Raw genomic sequence first — 19637 nt, 5'->3', positions numbered from 1 at the left:
ACTTTTGCATATCGACATTAATAACGGTGCGGTCTCTAATGACGTGGAGAACCTCTCACAGGCAGAAATTTACATTTACAGCATTTGGAAGACGCCCTTATCCAGAGCGACGTACATAAGTGCTTAAATCTCTAACATTGAATACATTAATGCTGGTTCACTAGGTTAAGTTACCACGAGTTTAAAACATTTGTTCAAAGTTACAATGAAAAGGTGTCAAAGGTTTTTTGTTTTTTTTTTTATTGCAAAAGATAAGGAAAGAAGTGCTAGTTGAAGTGTTTCCTGAATAAGTAGATCTTCGATCAGAAATAATAAAACCTTCACAGTAGCTACAATCTGGGAAATATGTAGAAAAACGACAGGTAAATTTATTTAACAAAATTGTGTTGTCACTGAGAAATCCAATTGAATAACCGATTACGTTTGAAGACGCTTCTTGTCAGACTAAAGTGTATTATTTCAATCTGGCAACACTGGTAATAGAAACTTTTATAATGTTTAAGATGTGGTCGTGGACTTCTAAAAATTCTCATTTTTTTAAACAGCATAGAACCCAAATGCAAAAAAAGAGAAAAATCCAACCTTTCATTTAAGTAGATTACTTTGGTGGTAAAAAAAAAAAAAAAACCCACACATTTAGGAAAAAAAATCATGTGTCCCACAATGTGTCAGCACTCATGACATTTTACAAGATTGGAGAACACAGAGAGAGGGATCTTTGACCATTCTCCTTTGAACAATCTTTCTAGATCATCCAGTGTCCTGGGTCCTCTCTTATGCACTCTCCTCTTTAACTCACCCCACAGGTTTTCGAATGGGTTGAGGTCTGGGGACTGAGATGGCCATGGGAGGACCTTGAGTTGGCATGTAGAGAGCGTCTGAACAGAATAGAACAGGGCATAGAAGCCTTTATTAATGGCATAGAAGCCTTTATGTTGACTCAAACCCCAACCTTCTGATCAAGATCCCAGCGCCTTAACCGCTGGACCATCACATCCTTGTGGTGACTTTGTGACCTCAAGATGCCACTCTTTGATGCAATTCTGTGACAGTGAGCTTGGGAATTTTTTTTATTTCTCTTACCATCCTCCTCACTGTGTGTTGTGGCAAGATAAAGATTGGGACCTTTTCCAGCCTAGGTCACTGTTCCAGTTGTTTTAAACTTCTTAATGATTACTCTGACTGTAGATATGGGCAAATTAAGGCGAGGTGCTATTTTTCTTGTAGCCATTGCCTGACATGAATTTCGAAACACATCTGCCTTACTTGAATGGTGTGTTCTCTTGTCTTTGCCATGTTGACAAATGGGTAAGAGGGGCCTCTCTGTCACGTCATATTTATATCCCAGGGAAACAGGAAGTAGTTCCTAGATACCCTGACCTTTAGCAACTACAGAAAAATATATTTTAAAAAAAATCAATTAAATTTATCAGAGGAATTGTTAGGTGTGCCAGTAATTGTGGAACAGGTGATATATATATATATATATATATATGTGACGTGACATACGGCTAAGTACGGTGACCCATACTCAGAATTCGTTCTCTGCATTTAACCCATCCAAAGTGCACACACACACACACACACACACACACACACACACACACACACACACACACACAGCAGTGTATATATATAGTTTCTACGTTAGATATAATATTATATAAAATATTTAGAATTGTATTTTTGTTTAAAAATTTTTTTTGTTCAAACATAGCGTTAGCCAGTTAGTTTGGTTGCGTTCAGACAAATATATCCGATTTACACGTCATTCTACTCTTTGTTAATTTAGATCTATTGTGTTGAGATCAGTTGGCGTTTTCTTAATGCCAGTTTAGCGTGACACCAATAATTAATGTGTCTTTACATGAACATATTCCCTTTTTTATTGTCAGTCAAAGCTTTTCAATGTTTAAGGATCGATAATGAAGCATTTGCTGGTAAATAAACTACACTTCTTGATCATAACAGTCAGGCGATATAAAAGTCTACCCAATACTTACCGGAAGTATGTGGACCTATAAGGCGTCAGTGCGCATGCGTGAAAGCCTCTTTTACCGTGGGTATAATGGCGGGTGAAACGTAAGTCGGTTGTCTTGTCGTTTAAATCTTCTTCCATCTGCGTCTGTGATGTCTGTTCTGTGTCAGACTCAGGTGGAGAATTACGTTTAAGCCCCCATGTGTATTTCCATGTTCAAATTAGTGGCAGATACGGTGTATAATTTGTGTAAAAGTTGATGTTTATGATGTCGGGGTCTGTGTAGCATTAGCAACGTGATGGTAAACCGGCCTGTAGCTTAGAGGCTTCAGGTGAATGTTAGAGTTTTTAATTGTAATCCACCAGGTCGGTTATATAACTGGGAATATATCGGATTATATATTTTATACTTAATTTTACTGTTTGTCAGATTTGTTGCTGTTCAGCTGTGTGTTAATAAAGTTAAGTGAAAGTAATGCAAGGACAATTATAATGAATACAATGATGCAGAAATATGGAATGAACATTTAGCGTTAAAATGGGGGAAAGATTAGCTATAAAGCTGTAAATAGTTACCTGTATGTAATGTCTCAAATTTGAAACTGTATATTTGTATTATTTTCTGAGCCATGGACTAGTTTTGTCTCTGTTCTGACCTGGTGTATGTGTTTATTTCCAGAGAAAAGAAGGAGGCCAAGGAGATGAAGAAGAAGGAGACACCGAAGAAGGAGGACGCGACCAAGAAAAAGGACGCAACTGCAACCAAGAAAAAGGACACGACCAAGAAAAAGGATGCAACTGCGACCAAGAAAAAGGACGTGACTTCGACTAAGAAAAAGGACGCGCCTGCGACCAAGAAAAAGGATGCGACTAAGAAGGATGAGACCAAGAAGAACACAATGGAAAAGAAACTGGTGAAAGGGAAAAAAATTCCATCAGTCCCTGAAGGTCTCTTGAAGAAGAGGAAGCGCTTTGCAGCTGCCAAGGTGGCTCGTGTCAAGTCTCTGCAGCTCGAGAAGAAGGTTTGTGCTTTATAAAGTCAGTGAAATATAAATCACCTGATTGGTGCTCTGACCTCTCTCTCTCTCTCTCTCCTACTCCTTTCCTTTCCTCTGTTTCCCACCCACCAGAAACGCAGGATTACCCGGAACCTGATCTACTCGAGAGCACAGGCTTACCATAAAGAGTACCGGCAAATGTACAGGAGCGAGATACGCATGAACCGCATGGCTCGTAAAGCCGGAAACTTCTACGTCCCCGCTGAGCCCAAACTGGCCTTCGTTATCAGGATCAGAGGGTGAGGGTTTACCTCTACAGGGAGGTTACGATTTCGCTTGTAAGGAACATTTCACCCAGACTTGGTCTGCTTTAAGAGTGACTTTAAAGACTAAAACAATAGTTTTGGGTGGAGTGTTCCATGCTGTAACAGTGGTTAATGATGCATCACTTTTTTCCCCGTCTTATCGACCATGGTGATTCCTCAGCTAATTAGCCAGTTTCACTGAAACCACATCACTGTTTATCATTAAATATAGTTTAAATGAGCTAGTGTTAATCGTGTGTTTCCTTCACAGTATCAATGGCGTGAGCCCTAAAGTGCGAAAGGTTCTGCAGCTGCTGCGTCTGCGCCAGATCTTTAACGGCGTCTTCGTCAAGCTCAACAAGGCCTCCATCAACATGCTGCGCATCGCCGAGCCCTACATTGCCTGGGGGTGACCACAATTCTGTTTTCTCTACATTTCTTTATTTTTTTGTATGGTATATTTGGTTAGATTGCTTAGAGCATGTGAAATGTAGGACTTCCTTAAAGGGGATCTCTCAGGGCATTTAAAGTGGATGTCTGAGATGTGACCTGCTCTAGTGTAACAGGTGACCTGTGTTTTGCCCATCAGTTACCCCAACCTGAAGTCTGTGCGTGAGCTCATCTACAAGCGCGGATTTGGCAAGATCAGAAAGCAGCGCATTCCTTTGACTGACAACTCTCTCATCGAGAAGAACCTTGGTAAAAATCACACTACACAGATGTTCTGAAAATGATGCTGATGGCGCTGTCATCTCTTTTCAGAGGAACACCGCTAAGGCATGCTCAAAACAATCTTCAATTTACATTTTAATTTCTGCATTATGGAAATTAGTGTCAATCTACAAATTAAGGTGCCTGAGGCAAGATTTTTAGTTGGGCAAACAGTGTGGTGATGAGTGACTGGTCATCAGGGACAGTGTTGATTGGGGGATTGGTCTCCAGTGCTGCATAGTCAGGTTTTTACACTGATGTAAAATGGAAAGAAGCTGTTCTTTCAGCATATGTCAGCTGGAGAACTGTATCGTAACCTGGACTATCACCTATATATATATATATATATATATATATATATATATATATATATATATATATATATATATATATATATATATATAAAAAAGATATCATCAGGTAATAGATCAGAAGTAATTTCATTAAAGCAGCTGTAGTTACCAGTGTTTAATATTAATCACATTTCTGAACTTGGGCCATTGGGAACTTTAATTTGTGACTGAATTTCCTTCTCTTTGTAGTTGGTCACCGTATCTTTTTTTAATTCTACATTGATGTTTAATAAACACTAAAAACTAGCAACACTGAATAGATAAGAGATGAGTTTATGGATAGCTGATTTGATTATAATATTAATTGCATCAATTAGAGTTTAGTTCTTGATGGTATCACAGTTACAGATCAGTTACTTTTTTTTTCTCCAGGCACCAATGGAATCATCTGCATGGAAGATCTGATCCACACGATCTACACCGTTGGCAGAAACTTCAAAGCTGCCAACAACTTCATGTGGCCTTTCAAGCTCTCATCTCCTCGCGGTGGCATGAACAAGAAGACCACACACTTTGTGGAGGGAGGAGATGCCGGGAACCGAGAGGACCAGATCAACAGACTTATCAGGAGGATGAACTAAAGGTAAGCACGCTGGGGGGCTAAAAGGAGTGTGCTTGCTGCTTTAACATTGACCAAGTGCATTGTAAATAATTTAGAATTGGTGATGAGGATTGATATCGAGTATTTTACAGATTTGTGTAACAGTCTAAAACTTTCTCCAATTACAGTAGAGCACATTTAATAAGTGTTTATTTAATAGAAAAAAATCGTCATTTTAATGAAAGTTCTGCAGCTGTGCTTTAGTGACTAAATGCTGCTGTTCAGTTAACAGAACTTTCTAAATAAATATTTCTAAAGTTTTTCCCCATAAATTTGTCAGTGTAAAGTATGTCCTGAAAAAAAAGATTTTATTGATCTTTGTTTAAAACATTCAAACTTTTATTCATTGAATTTTTTTAAATGCTTTTCTTTACGTTTGAGGTTTAATTTGTGTATTGTTTGTCTATAGAATTAATTATATAGCTAACTTTTTCCCCTGTCTTTCCAGGTGTACTTGGACATCTTTTTGGTTTATGGAAAATAAATGTTTAATACACACACACAGTCTCTCCTGTCCTTATTTCATGTTTGTGGTGCTGGGACCAGATGTTGATGGACTTTATTTCAATTATATTATGTCTCCATCTAGTGGCTGTAGCTGCTGAGCTGATGCTTGATTTAAGCTCAAATTTGAAGTCAAATTAAGATTTTCTTATCTGTAAAGAGGTTTGGTTCTGTTTTCTGATCACTTAAAGAGAAATGTGGGGTTTTACAGTGGTGTGAAAGTGTTTGCCCCCTTTCTGTTTTTGCATGTTTGTCACACTTTGACTAATATTTAAATTTGTTTGATCTGAAACAAAGATAACCCAAGTGCAAACAACATGCAGTTTTTAAATGAAGGGTTTTATTATTAAGGGAAAACAAAATCCAAACCTACATGGCCCTGTGTGAAAGTGTTTGCCCCTAAACCTAATAATTGGTTGGTCCAGCCTTGGCAGCAAGAACTGCAATCAAGTGTTTGTGATAACTTGCAATGAGTCTGTTACAGCGCCGTGGAGGAATTTTGGTCCACTCGTCTTTGCAGAATCGTTGTAATTCAGCCCCATTGGAGGGTTTTCGAGCATGAACCGCCTTTTTAAGGTCATGCCACAGCATCTCAATAGGATTCAGGTCAGGACTTTGACTAGGCCACTCCAAAGTCTTCATTTTGTATTTCTTTAACCATTCAGAGGTGGATTACTGGTGTGTTTTGGATTATTGTCCTTCTGCAGAACCCAAGTTCACTTCAGCTTGAGGTCACGAACAGATGACTGCACATTTTCCTTCAGGATTCTGTGGTAGACTGCCGAATTCATGGTTCCATTTATCACAGTAACTCTTCCAGGTCCTGAAGCATCATAACAGCCCCAGACCATCGCACTACCACCACCATATTTTACTGTTGGTATAATGTTCTATTTATGAAATGGGGTTTTTTTTTTTTACTCCAGATGTAATGGGACACACTTTCCAAAATGTTCAACTTTTGTCTTGTCAATCCACATTGTATTTTCCTTAAAGTCTTGGGATCATGATGTTTTCTGGCAAAACTGAGACGAGCCTTTGTTCTTTTTGCTCAGCAGCAGTTTTCGTCTTGAAACTCTGCCATGCAAGCCATTTTTGCCCAGTATTTTATGGTGGACTTATGAACACTGACTTTAACTGATATGGGTTTTTTGTGAAGTCTTGGGCGAGTCTTTTTTTTTTTTTTTTTTTTTTTTTTGCAAACACTTTTTCACACAGGGCCATTTGGGTTTGGATTTTGTTTTCCTTTAACCTTTCTATTTTCCTTGTGTCTATTTGACCCAGCCGGAAGGTTTTAATGTGTCATAATGGGTTTTCTTGCACATATTTGCCTGAAATTTACTAGGATTGTTCCAAATTATGAACTTTGCAAGGAAAATTAATTGTCTCTTTTTGTTGAACTGTGCGTGCTATGTGTTTTGGCCACATTTTAGTGGGGCAATAGGTCATACTTTTGCCCTTTTTCAGCGCAATGAACATACATACAGACACAAATGCGCACACAAAATGTCTACTAACACACGTACCCAAAGCACACACCGCACACATACAGATTTCATTAGGCCTCCAGAAGAAAGGGGAAAAAAGCCAAACATTTGTAAATATTTAAAATTTTTGATATGCCTTCCCCTAGCAGAGGGCAAAATATGATCTACCGAACTGATGCCTCATTCACACACAAACACTGTTCAAAGCATTGGGCATTACAATTCAGTTGGCCTCCAGACAAAACAAAAGCTACACATTTGTAAATATTTCTCACTTTTTATATACCTTTTGCCTAGCAGGGGGAAAAATATGATCTACTGAAATGATGCTACACACAAGCACTGGGCATAGCAATTCATTAGGCCTCCAGAAAAAAAGCTACTCATTTGTAAATATTTCACACTTGTTAGATGCATTTGTCCTGCTAGGGGGCAAAATCTGATCTACCAACAAGCTTTACACAAACACACACACACACAAGCATTGGGCGTTGCAATTCATTGGGCCTCCAAAAAAACAAAATCAATCATTTGTAAATATTTCACACTTGTTATATGCATTTGTCCAGCTGGGGACAATATCTTCTCTTCTTCTACCAACAATCTTTACGCACACATGCGCACACACGTTTTCATTGAATTTAGTTGTATCAGTCAGCTTTGGCCTGGAGATATGCTAAGTAATGTTTGACATTTATCAGTCAGTGGTTATCCAAAATGTTTAATTTCTGCTTATTTTACTCAAAACATGGCATAATTTCATAAGGTTTATCATTCATAAATTAAGTGTAATAAAAAAACGAGGTAAACAAAGTTTTATTCAAATGAAATTATGGCATGTTTTTGAGTTGTGTGTGTGTGTAGCCTGTTGTTGGTTGATCAGATGACTTCAGGTGGGCAAAATAGATATTACACACAGAATGGTGATAATTGTAGAATTATTGACTTATAAGCATGCAAGTCAATTTGGCCTGGAAAAAAACAGGTTTTATTATTTGCTGACATTAAAAATGGTCAAAATGGTTTCAAAACAAATATACCAGCCTGTAATTGTGCATCAACTTTTGTGCCTCTATAGTGAAAATAATTCAAAATTTCTGTTTTTTTTTTTAACTAAAAAATGAGGCATTTTTGTATATAAATAAGGTTTATTATTTTTATATATATATATATATATATATATATATATATATATATATATATATATATATATTGCAAAATATATGTTGGAAACAAGATAGACAAAAAGGTGGGGGGGTGGCTATCATATATACTTCATTTTTTATAAGCAGTCAAAACAGACAAAGTCAAGTTGACTCAGCGCTCATAATTTGTATAGGAGAACAATAGGAGGGTTAATAATAAAAACCATTTAAATACTGCATTGCAAAAAAAAAGGAAAAGTCAGGAGGATCCCAAAGATGAACAGACATCACACAGGACCCCATCATGAGCTGGGGTTCAGGTTTATTTTGCCTAAAGCTCAGTGTAAGATTTTATTTCTTGATGCAGCTTTTCGAAACATCAAGGAAATGGTTTATTCCTCTTATATATTCTACATTATTCACCTTCACTGTTCTAAATCCATATTCAATAAATGAATCTCCATGTTTTTATTAGATTTCCTTTTCAGCTGCTTTTACCTGTCTTGAAACGAGCAGAGAGGCAGGTGGAGAAATGCTGAAATGTCAGCTTTTATTGTTAAAAAAAAACCTCCAGCTATAGTGCAGTTTCAGCTTTGTTTAAAAAAGTGTATTGCAAGAATCCCAGCTCAAACTCATCTGGAGAATTCTTTTTAAATTAAAATTACTCTTAAAGATGCTCAGGTTACTTTTTGTGAATCTTTGTCTACAGTTTAAATGCAATAAAGGAAGCTCTGGCCTTATGATCAGTCTTAGATTTTTACACGGGGTTAACCTGTCTGTAAATTACATATACATTCATCAAAACGTATTCTTTCAGTATTTCGGAATATCTTAAATCAATATTGCATGTGCAAGTTCAAGATTTTAAACTGCTTTGCTTTGTACTTTAATCATTTCCGTTTTTAATTTTTTGGTTTAACGTCTGGCAATGGGAGGAAACGTGTGCTGTAACGTGAGCTTTTAATATTAGTGGTTAATTAATAGATATTTAGCTGATTGCCATAATGTCAGCTAACAGAACGCTCGGGCAGTGTAAAGACACCGAAAGGTGAACTATTTTACGGCAAAACCTAAGCTTTGTGCCATAGTTTAGTGATTTCATTTAGACTAGCATTATCATGAGATGTTAAGGAGGGGAGGTAGTAATGTTAGTTGATATTCAGGTTCAGACACTTCAGGTTAATATCACATAAATGGCTCGACAAACAGTTGTAACCATCATGAGTTAAATGTGACACTGAAATGAGAATAATTTACACCCACCTATCTTCTACTTTCAGCTTTTCCCTTTAGGGGTCGCCACAGGGAATAATCTATTTCCACCTAACTCTATCCTCGGCATCCTCTACTCTCACACCAATTAACTTCATCATCCTTTAACACATCCATATATCTCTTCTTTGGCCTTCCTTTTGACCCTTTTACCTGACAGCTTCATCTCCTTTTTCTCCTTTTACCAATATAACTATCTCCCTCCTCTGTACTTGTCCAAACCGTCTCAATCAACCATCTCTGACCTGGTCCCCAATACAGCCGACCTTGCCCTCAGCCCCCTGTAACCTCACTGTTCTCTCTCTGTCTCGTTCATGCACATGTATTCTGTCTTAGTACGACTGACTTTCATTCCTCTTCTTTCCAGAGCAGACCTCCACCTTTACAGGTGTTCCTCCACCTGCTGTCTACTGTCACTACAGGTCACAATGTCATCCACAAACATCACTGTCCATGGAGATTCTTGCCTGACTTCATCTATCAAACGGTCCATCACTATAGCAAACAAGAGGGGACTCGGAGCCGATCCTTGATGTATCCCCACCTCCACGTTGAACTCCTCTGTCTGACCTACAGCACATCTCACTGCTGTCATACTTCCTCTCATACATATCCTCAACTACTCTTATGTACTTCTCTGCCACTCCTGACATCCTCATACAGTACCATAGCTTCTTTCTCGGCACGCTGTTGGCCATCTCTGTACTTCTCCGTTAATGTTCTCAGAGCAAAAATTGCATCAGTAGTGCTCGTTCTGGGCATGAAGCCATACTGCTGCTCACAAATATCCACTTCCTTAGCCTTGCTTCCACTAATCTTTCCCATAGCTTCATTATGTGGCCAACAATTTACACCCACGTGTACACTTGTTTAATCAAAACTCCTCTTTGATCATGTCTTTGTTTTCTGTTTGCACATCGCTGAAACTTTATGAAACATCGGTAAAGTGCAGCAAAAAGAAATGTGTAAAGATTTTGATGTACCAAACAGAAGCTCTTTCTGTGTAGGAGCTATGATAATGTAAGCCACTCCAATGAACTAAAAATGGTGGATTGATAAATAATTATAATTAGTATTATTCCAGTAATAGAGTTCATGTGTAAGATTTTTTGAATATGATGAATGATTTGTTAATCTTGTGTCTTAATGGTATTTTCTGTGAGATTTGATATTTTTGTTCCAGAACAAGTTTTTTAAACTTTCTATACGTAAAACACAGCGCCATCTAGTGAACAAAAGCAGAAAATGCCTCAGTGCTGAGTTTCAATGGTTGTGTGTGTATGTTCGTGAAGGTATTTATTTGTTTGTTTGTTTGTTTGCCCTCTGGTGTTTGTTAATAGTTTTAAATGATACAATTCAGCTGTGAGCTTGAACTAGGGGGTTTTGTAATGACAGAAAATCTGTTTATTATAAAAGTTTGTACTTCCAGGTGAATTATTAAAATAAACACTCTCTCACTTTCTACCGCTTATCCAAACTTCTCGGGTCACGGGGAGCCTGTGCCTATCTCAGGGGTCATCGGGCATCAAGGCAGGATACACCCTGGACGGAGTGCCAACCCATCGCAGGGCACACACAACAGGCAATTTTCCAGAGATGCCAATCAACCTACCATGCATGGAGGAAACCGGAGTACCCGGAGGAAACCCCCGAGGCACAGGGAGAACATGGAAACTCCACACACACAAGGCGGAGGTGGGAATCGAACCCCGGCCCTGGAAGTGTGAGGCGAACGTGCTACCCACTAAGCCACCATAAAAATAAAAAAAAAATATTAAGAATGTGTCACCAAACGTGTTACTGATTTACAATAAAATTGTGAATAAAATTCAAACTGAAATAAGAAACTATGGCTGTGGCAACGTAAATATACATACCAAATATACCACTATATATAACAATATTTTGTGTTTTCCTGCAGTTTCACCTTGAACCCATCAGTTTTCTAAAGTCATTCAAACACTTCCTTTAAAAACATTTCCCCTCATTACATTTTGCAAAAAAAGGGAAAAGAAAAACAAAAGCAGCGTGGCATTTACATTTTGGTTTGGAGTCAAAGGTTTTGACTAGAAGCACCGGCATCAGTTAAGTTTGAACGTCTTGTCCTTGAAAAGAAACATAATGTGCTCATGATGCTGTGGTGTACTTTAAATTGTCTCAGACTGGCTGTAACAGTAGCTCTGTGTTTAACTGTGACGAGTTCTGCAGAACAGCAGCTTTTGTGTTCCTCAGACTCAATGACCGTGTGGTGGGAATACGAAGGTAAGTGTGTGTGTGTGTGTGTGTGTGTGATTTGAATTTTGATATTTCTGAGAAATATTCTTTATTAGTAATAGTGTTCTTCACCTTGTGCTGATCTCATGGTGATGAATTTACCATAGCTCTGGAAGTATTGGAACCACTGTAAAGATATTTTGGGTTGGTTCATTTCACAATGAGGTTGTTAATAAGTAACATCTATTGTTATATAATGAACATTTAGTTTATAAAAGAATGAATTCCTTTTATTCTAAAAGAGAGAAAAAATAAATGATTGACTAAAACCTCACTCACTCACTCACTCACTCACTCACTCACTTTCTACCGCTTATCCGAACTACCTCGGGTCACGGGGAGCCTGTGCCTATCTCAAGCGTCATCGGGCATCAAGGCAGGATACACCCTGGACGGAGTGCCAACCCATCGCAGGGCACACACACCCACGCAATCACACACTACGGACAATTTTCCAGAGATGCCAATCAACCTACCATGCATGTCTTTGGACCGGGGGAGGAAACCGGAGTACCTGGAGGAAACCCCCGAGGCACGGGGAGAACATGCAAACTCCGCACACACAAGGCGGAGGCGAACCCCGACCCTGGAGGTGTGAGGCGAACGTGCTACCCACTAAGCCACCGTGCCCCCCCCTGACTAAAACCTTTACCAAAATATTAGAAAATTATATTATATATTAATTATATATTTAAAACTTATTTCCCCGTTTTATCCCGTTCTAGTGTTCTTTCTTTAATAAACTTTATCATGTGGATGGCTTCATTCCTCAGGGCCGCTGTATCACTTCACCATAAGCACTGATCCCTGCACTAATGGGATGGACGTAATAAATGCTAACTACACGCTCGTTACAAGTAAGACATTTTCACCCAATTTTCACTTTATTACTGTAAGTACATTTGAGAGCAAAAGTTTGTGTTCCCATGGTTGCCAGCTGGCTTTGGATAATCTAATTGTTTTTTTTCCTCCAGAGTTCTCGGTCGCACGTGCTGGATACACCATTACCTTTTATTACCGGAATCAGCTGTGGGTGGAGTTTTCACAGCCTGCGGTTCCGTGTACAGATTTAAAAATCTGCAACATCGTTAAAGGAGGTATAAAAACTAAAGAGTATCTTGAACAGGAGCTTTAATTACATTTACTCTTTCACCGCAGTAGTGTAATGATGTGGCTGCTCTGTTCCAGAAACACTCTCTGAGACCTTGTCACTGCCAATAAACTCTCATAACCTTCCAGAGGTGAGTCCTGTGTGTGAACTTCAACTTAAGTCATTATTGTCATTTCAACCATATGTATAGGTGGTACAGTACATAGTGAGATGAAACAACATTCCTCCAGGACCATAATGTTACATAGAACAAGACAGATCTACAAAGAACAAGACAGATCTACATAGAACAAGACAATTAGTAAATTGTCCTAGCCACATTAAGCCCAACGCAACCTAATGCAAATAGAACAAGACAAAAGACAGTGCAGACAGACAATGCAAAACACTACAAGACAAAAAACACAGATAGCACTGACCAGTATGCATTCTGAAAGTGGTACAAAAACTTTTGCAACGGTATGGAGTGTTCATGTCGCTGATTAAGCTCGGTGTTTATGTGACTGATTTAAACTCAATGTCTTGCGATACTCCCACAGGGAGAATATCGTGTTCAAGGCCATCTGAGCATCATCGACGACTTGGAACGGGAAATAAATATCTCTATAAATGCAACCATTCAGGTGAGGAACAGCTGAGAAAAAATGTAAAGGCATAGTAAAGGCATAGAACCCTGTGTTTCTTCAGACCAGAGCTGGAACTACTGAGTCTCTGAGCTTCACTGAGCCTCAAACTCATTTTTATCAGTTCATATCATGCGTGGAGTTTTGCTTGTCCTCTGTGTTCTCTAGATTATTTCTGCCTCCCCAAAACACACCTTGTAGCAAAGGCTGAAATTCTACAGGACATTTTCTGAAGAACCCTCGAGGGATCACATAGAACTGTTTGAACTTTTTAAATGAAGAACATTTAAATGGTCTGTGGTTTGTACCTCAGAGAAGCATTAAGAGTTGTGTGTCCATAGAACTGATTGGTTATTCTTTCAAACCGAAATCTAAACCTTTTAGCAATTAAAAAATGATCCACAGAACGCTCTGAATGCTTCTTTTTCCTGTATGTGTTTGTATTCACAAATGTTTTTTCACAAATGCAAAATATCCAGAAAAATGTCAGTTTTTTCCCATTAAAACCTGTATATTGTAGATGTTAAAGGAAATTAAAGTATTTCTTTTCCTACTATCATGTGCAGCATTCTTCATGTTGGAAAACACTTATTATATTCATTGAGGCTGAAAAGGTTCCTCAGGGAACTACACAAATCCATTATACAACAGCATGGCGTGCGATGATCCTCTGACCATGTGCTGACTTGACTGAACAGACCTTTAAAGCTTCCTGCAAATGTGTATTGTGTATTTTGATTTTTTCCCCCACTACACCACACATACACAACACTTCTCTTTTTCCCCACAGACGCTTCTCTGTTTTTCATTTCCAGTATTTATAGAAAAACCAGTTTAACACACAACCAGAATAAAAGCGTGCTAACAGTCATATGCTTACTACACTTCATTTTAAACTTCTTGTGCTTATAAAGCAACATAACTTGTTCATGATGCTATTGTGTACTTCAAATTGTCTCAGACTCGCTATAACAATAGCTCTGTGCTTAAATTTGACGAGTTTCGCAGAACAGCAGCTTCTGTGTTCTTCAGACTCCCTGACCGTGTGGTATGAATATGAGGGTAAGAGGGCAGTTGAGATTTATACACAACATCATGTTTATAAATGGATCTTAATATGTCATATTATGTTTATAGAGTAACATTAATATGTGTGATGTAAAACAGAAGATAAAGCATTATTATTCTGAATAATAAAACTATAAACTAAATATAAACATTTATAAATAAAACCTTTTTTTTTAAACCCTTTTTTAAAATTAATTATTTTAATTCATTGTGACAAATTGTTACAGAAAACAATGATTCAGAGGAAATATATTTTGTTGTTCTGTTACATGGAAACAGTTTTGAGGTTTAATAATAATTTAAAAAATCTTTTTTGCAGGATTATATTATCTGAATATTTGGATTATGACTGAATTTTTAAATGTAACAAAAATATTTTTTTTTTCAAAATAAATAAAATATAACTGAGCATCTGAGTTCTGCTTAAATGAGTGAATTTCTTTATGGTTGCATTTCAAGATCTAAAGAAGTAAAACTGCTTTCAGGTCCAGTGGTTTTTACGTCAGTGGAAATGTCGGACTGTTCCATTGGAGAGAAATTCACTTTGACCTACACAGGAATGCCCAGTAAGTGTGACGTTTTCACTCACAGAGTCCGCTGGCAAAGTCCGCTGAAACCACACGTTAAAATGTCTTACTTGATACAAACAAAACATGCTGTTTAAACCTCAAAATAAATAAATAAGTAAATAAATATAGATTAAAAAAAAAAGAAAGTCAGCCGAAAGTGTGCATATGTGCTGATTTAACAACGTTGGCTAGTCTTGAGCTGTACTACCTTATCAACAGTATTTAATTTTATTAGGTGAAGAAATTTGCTAAAAAAATAACAATCTTTAGACTTAAAGGTGGGGTGCATGTTGTTAAAGAAATGCTTCAGAAAACTGAGACGGGCCGACAAACAAAACAAACGTGTAGCCAATGAGCAGAATGGGGCGTGTCTTGTCAATATGCGGCAGAGAGAGTGTTCAGTGCGCATGTGTGACATTAGCAGAAAGCGATTGAAACATTGACATGGTGGATAAAAACTAAAAGCGAAGAAAGGTTTACGATAGGGCAAGAAGTAGGACCTGTGAACGTCTTCCGCGTGAAACAGAGGTAAACCTTTCACGGTACACACAATACTACAAAAACACATTTGTATTACCATAGTATTACTCATTGAGTCATTTATTGATAAAAATATCCCCTCGGCCAGCTACCCCAGCAGGTTCCGCCATAATAGTTGCCTGGGTTTCGTATGTGTGTGTGGGCAGAGCTATCATAACAGGGGTGACACCCATTTGGATTAGGGCCGTGTTTGTTTTGGTGATTTCAAATGTCAACATTGGCCTTCAAACATTGTGCACCCCACCTTTAATGTTACTTAATTATGCAATTACAACCAAAGATTTGCATTATAGCTAAAATTCAGTTAATTATTGTATCATAAATGTTAAGCAGTAGCTAAAGTTCTCACCATGCTGTTATAACAACTACGTTTGCTGGTTATTCTGTAATTGGCATCCTGTGTAATTTAAACTGGTAGCTATGTTTTGTGAATATTAGTTTTCAAAGACTTTTAAAGCTGCACTATTATGTGCAATATTATTTTTCTCAATGTTGATGAATGTGTAGTCAAGAAGGCCTTGTGTTATTGCTCAGTGTTTACGATGGTACAACTGGGATGGCATCTGAGCATTCTGTATAAAAGCGAAACATTGTTCACGCTGTACAAGCCACTGGAGTCATGTGAGGATTTCAGGATATGTGACCTGATTAAAGGAGGTATGTCTCTGTCTCAACATCTGCTAGGATTTCTCTCTTTACTACAGCTGTAAGATTTAAATCGGTTCAGTTTCTGTTACAGAAAGAATCCAAGAGACGATTCCGTTCACCCTAAAGCCCTACTTTGTACCAAATGTAAGTTGTATGTCCTGAATTTACAGTAATATCATTAAATGAAATCTACATTATTGGGTTTTTTTTTGTGTTATCTGCAGGGCGAGTATCAGCTTATCGCCACAGCAAACATTATTGATGACTTTGATAGAGAATTAACTGTGACGATAAAGTCAACCATGCACATGAGGAAAAATAACTGATGAGGAGGATAATGATGACATGGTTCAGTCTTCATATTTGTACTTCTGATTTTAGCCACAAGCCTAAAGCACCTCCGAGGAGACTATATCACACCTCAAAGGTGTTACTTCACACATCTCAGGAGCTTTTCACTGCAGATTCTCCCACCTTTCAGTGAACCTGATGAAGAACCTGAGAAGATTGGAGAAACCTCTGATAGTGCTTTTTTCTTTTTTTTTTTCTTGCGTATTGCTTATTTCCTCAGCTGATGGACTTTAAAGGAGATAAAGGGTGCATTACTGAGTCCTGTGATTTTCAGAATTCAGCAGAGCTGATGAAGAATTCAAAACACTGATGCTGGCCTACAAAGCCAAAAATGGACCAGCTCCCTCTTACCTCAAGGCCCTCATCGTTCCTCGCACTGCACCCCACACCCTCCGATCTACCAGCACTGCTCGACTGGTTCCACCATCTCTCATGGTAAGAGGCAAGTATACTACAAGACTCTTTTCTGTTCTGGCACCAAGGTGGTGGAATGAACTTCCCCTAGAGGTCCGGACAGCTGAGTCACTGGCTATTTTCAAGCGGCGGTTGAAGACCTACTTATTCAGGAAACACTTCAACTAGCACTTCTTTCCTTATCTTAAAAAATAAATAAATAAAATAAAAAAATCTTTGACACTTTTTCATTGTAACTTTGAACAAATGTTTTAAACCCATGGTATCTTAAATATGTAACCTAGTGAACCAGCATTAATGTATTCAATGTTAGAGATTTAAGCACTTATGTACGTCGCTCTGGATAAGGGCGCCTGCTAAATGCTGTAAATGTAAATGTAAAGAATCTTTTTTGAAACGTGTCCTGAACATTTTTTTTAAATCATGGCATCAGTGACAAGGTGCTTCAGATTTGGCATCTTAATCAGGTTAGGGTTACATTACACTACATTAGCACTTCTTTGTTTTGTTTATTTCTCTCTCTCTCTCGCTCCCTCTCTCTCGTTATCTATCAATCTATATGTCTATATAGGTGTGTGTGTGTGTGTGTTATAGGAAATGTCAAGAAAAAAAAATCCACCATCACATCTTTGTCTTTTGAGGAATATGTTGGTGGGATTTTTGTAACTGCATCACTGTGTATAACTAAATATTAATAAACTAAAAAGGATGTAGAAATAAACCTGAAGTAAATCTACTTTTTAAAATGAATCTGTAACTCTTGAATATTTTGACTTTTTTATTTTTGACTGCACCAGTGCCATTTAATTTGCTCCTCCTGTGTTTGGTTATGTGTTGTTTTGTACGCACCTCTAAGATCCATAAGAATCTGCTGCCTTGGCTGAAGGTGATGGAAGATGTTTCTAAACACCACCTGCTCTGTATTTCCTGTAAGGGGTGCTGTTACAGAAAGAGCACTGAACCCTTAGGGTGACGGGTTGTTGAGGACCTGATGGCTCGTAGCAGGTGAGCTCAGACGTGCAGCTTTGACCCTCTGAGCCATAGATCTTCCTCTAAGGGCAGTTTGTGTGGTTTGGGTGGGTCGTGGCGTGGGGCGGTGTGGAGCAGAAAATCAGGGCTATTGAGGGGCCTCAGTGTAAACCTACCTCACTTCAGAATTTCTCCGAGGTAAAGGTGAAAAATGTGCTGAATATCCAGAGCAGTGGAGCCGCCGCAGGAGCAGGTGGTGGAGTTGACTGTGAAGGTGACAGTTGCAATCTGTGTGCAGTCTGACTTTACTCTCATTGCTCAAAGCTCTGTACTTTGGCAAGGACGTTTAGCTTCACAGAGATAAAATCACACAGCAGAAATGATCACTTCCTCTGAGAAATGCAGAATTGTTTGAGCATTAGGCATAAAAACTCCACACCTACTCAGATTGGTGGTCAGGTGTTGATTCATTCTCTTTAACAGCAGCTCTGACTGTGGCACAGCTTTATATTAATGCACTCGCTCTGATTACTTATAGTTCTATAGCAACAGAGTAACGTCATTCACAGGGATGTGTACAGCATGCATTAAACAGATTATGAAAGGAGTCTTCAATGTCAGTGCTGGAGGTAAACTTTAGGATTAAAACCCTGGGAAATCAGATATTGTGACTCCTCTTTTTTCTATTACATCAACTAGAGACTATTGCTCTCTCTCTCTCTCTCTCTCTCTCACACACACACACACACTCTCTCGCTCAGTTTTACCTGCTATAATCTAAGAGTCACTAACAAAAGTTTTGTCGACGTTCCACATCTGACGTACTTACAGTATAAATGGAAAAAAGAGGCGTCACAGTAACCCTGCTTTTGCAGGGTTTTCATCCACAAATCACAGTGAGACTCAGTTAAAAGGTCCATTAAGCAATACTTAATCCTGTGATCATCTTCCTGATCCTTGATCTCTTCCAGCTGCCATGCAGTGCATGTGTGTGTGTGTGTGTGTGTGTGTGTGTGTGTGTTTGTGTCCGAAAAACCAAGGCAGTGTGTATGAATTGTGAGGCATGTGGCTGCACAGTGACATACTTGAGGCTTTTCGACCTTGACTTATGCCACCCAAACATTTCTTTCATCTTCATCTTCTCGTCTCATAGACTTGCTCTCTTTATTATAAAATGTGAAATAAAATAAAATAAAATAAAGAATAAAGATACCTTTAACTTTGAATGAATGAATGAATATAGCTAATACAGTTAGCTGGTTTGCAAATTTAACCTGAACGACGCCACTACATTATATAGCAAGTAAAAAAAAATCACACTGTAGATTATGTAAGTTGTTAACAAAGTAGTTCGTTTTGGCATCAATATATAGATAATACTGCTGCTCATCGGAATCATTACTTCACTACTGTTCAGTGATGGCAAGAAGCCGACTGTTAGTGAGAGAGTGAGTGAGTGAGTGTGTGTGTGTGTGTGTGTGTGTGTGTGTGTGTGTGTGTGAGAGAGAGAGAGAGAGAGAGAGAGAGAGAGAGAGAGAGAGAGAGAGAGCAGCTGTTGGTCACTATTTTTGCCACATCAAGCCTTCAGACAACAGGCAGGTTTCACACAGTGGACTGTGAGTTTTCTGTGATCTAAAATAAACACTTCTGTAACCACCGGCATGTATGCGGCTCCTGTACGAAGGGGCGAACGGGACATAACCGAATTCACAAAAT

General features: G+C 38.3%; 1 protein-coding gene and 1 non-coding gene across 2 annotated transcripts; both read left to right on the top strand.

Annotated features, from left to right (window-relative positions):
* The first annotated feature begins 1930 nt into the window (after positions 1–1930).
* On the top strand, positions 1931–5446 carry rpl7 (ribosomal protein L7). The gene is made up of 7 exons (XM_027142717.2): positions 1931–2082; positions 2658–3000; positions 3109–3275; positions 3553–3690; positions 3871–3980; positions 4718–4928; positions 5395–5446. The coding sequence occupies exons 1-6, from the start codon at positions 2069–2071 to the stop codon at positions 4924–4926; spliced, it is 981 nt and encodes a 326-aa protein (XP_026998518.2). The 5' UTR covers positions 1931–2068; the 3' UTR covers positions 4927–4928; positions 5395–5446.
* Positions 3407–3489, top strand: LOC113640428. Its single transcript, XR_003440071.1, has one exon. It is a non-coding gene; the product is annotated as a small nucleolar SNORD12/SNORD106 (small nucleolar RNA).
* Positions 5447–19637: the final 14191 nt, after the last annotated feature.

Source organism: Tachysurus fulvidraco, chromosome 22, assembly GCF_022655615.1.
Source record: "Tachysurus fulvidraco isolate hzauxx_2018 chromosome 22, HZAU_PFXX_2.0, whole genome shotgun sequence".
Classification (NCBI taxonomy): domain Eukaryota; kingdom Metazoa; phylum Chordata; class Actinopteri; order Siluriformes; family Bagridae; genus Tachysurus; species Tachysurus fulvidraco.
Note: the sequence above shows the minus strand (reverse complement) of the source record. Positions and strands in the feature narration are given on the sequence as shown.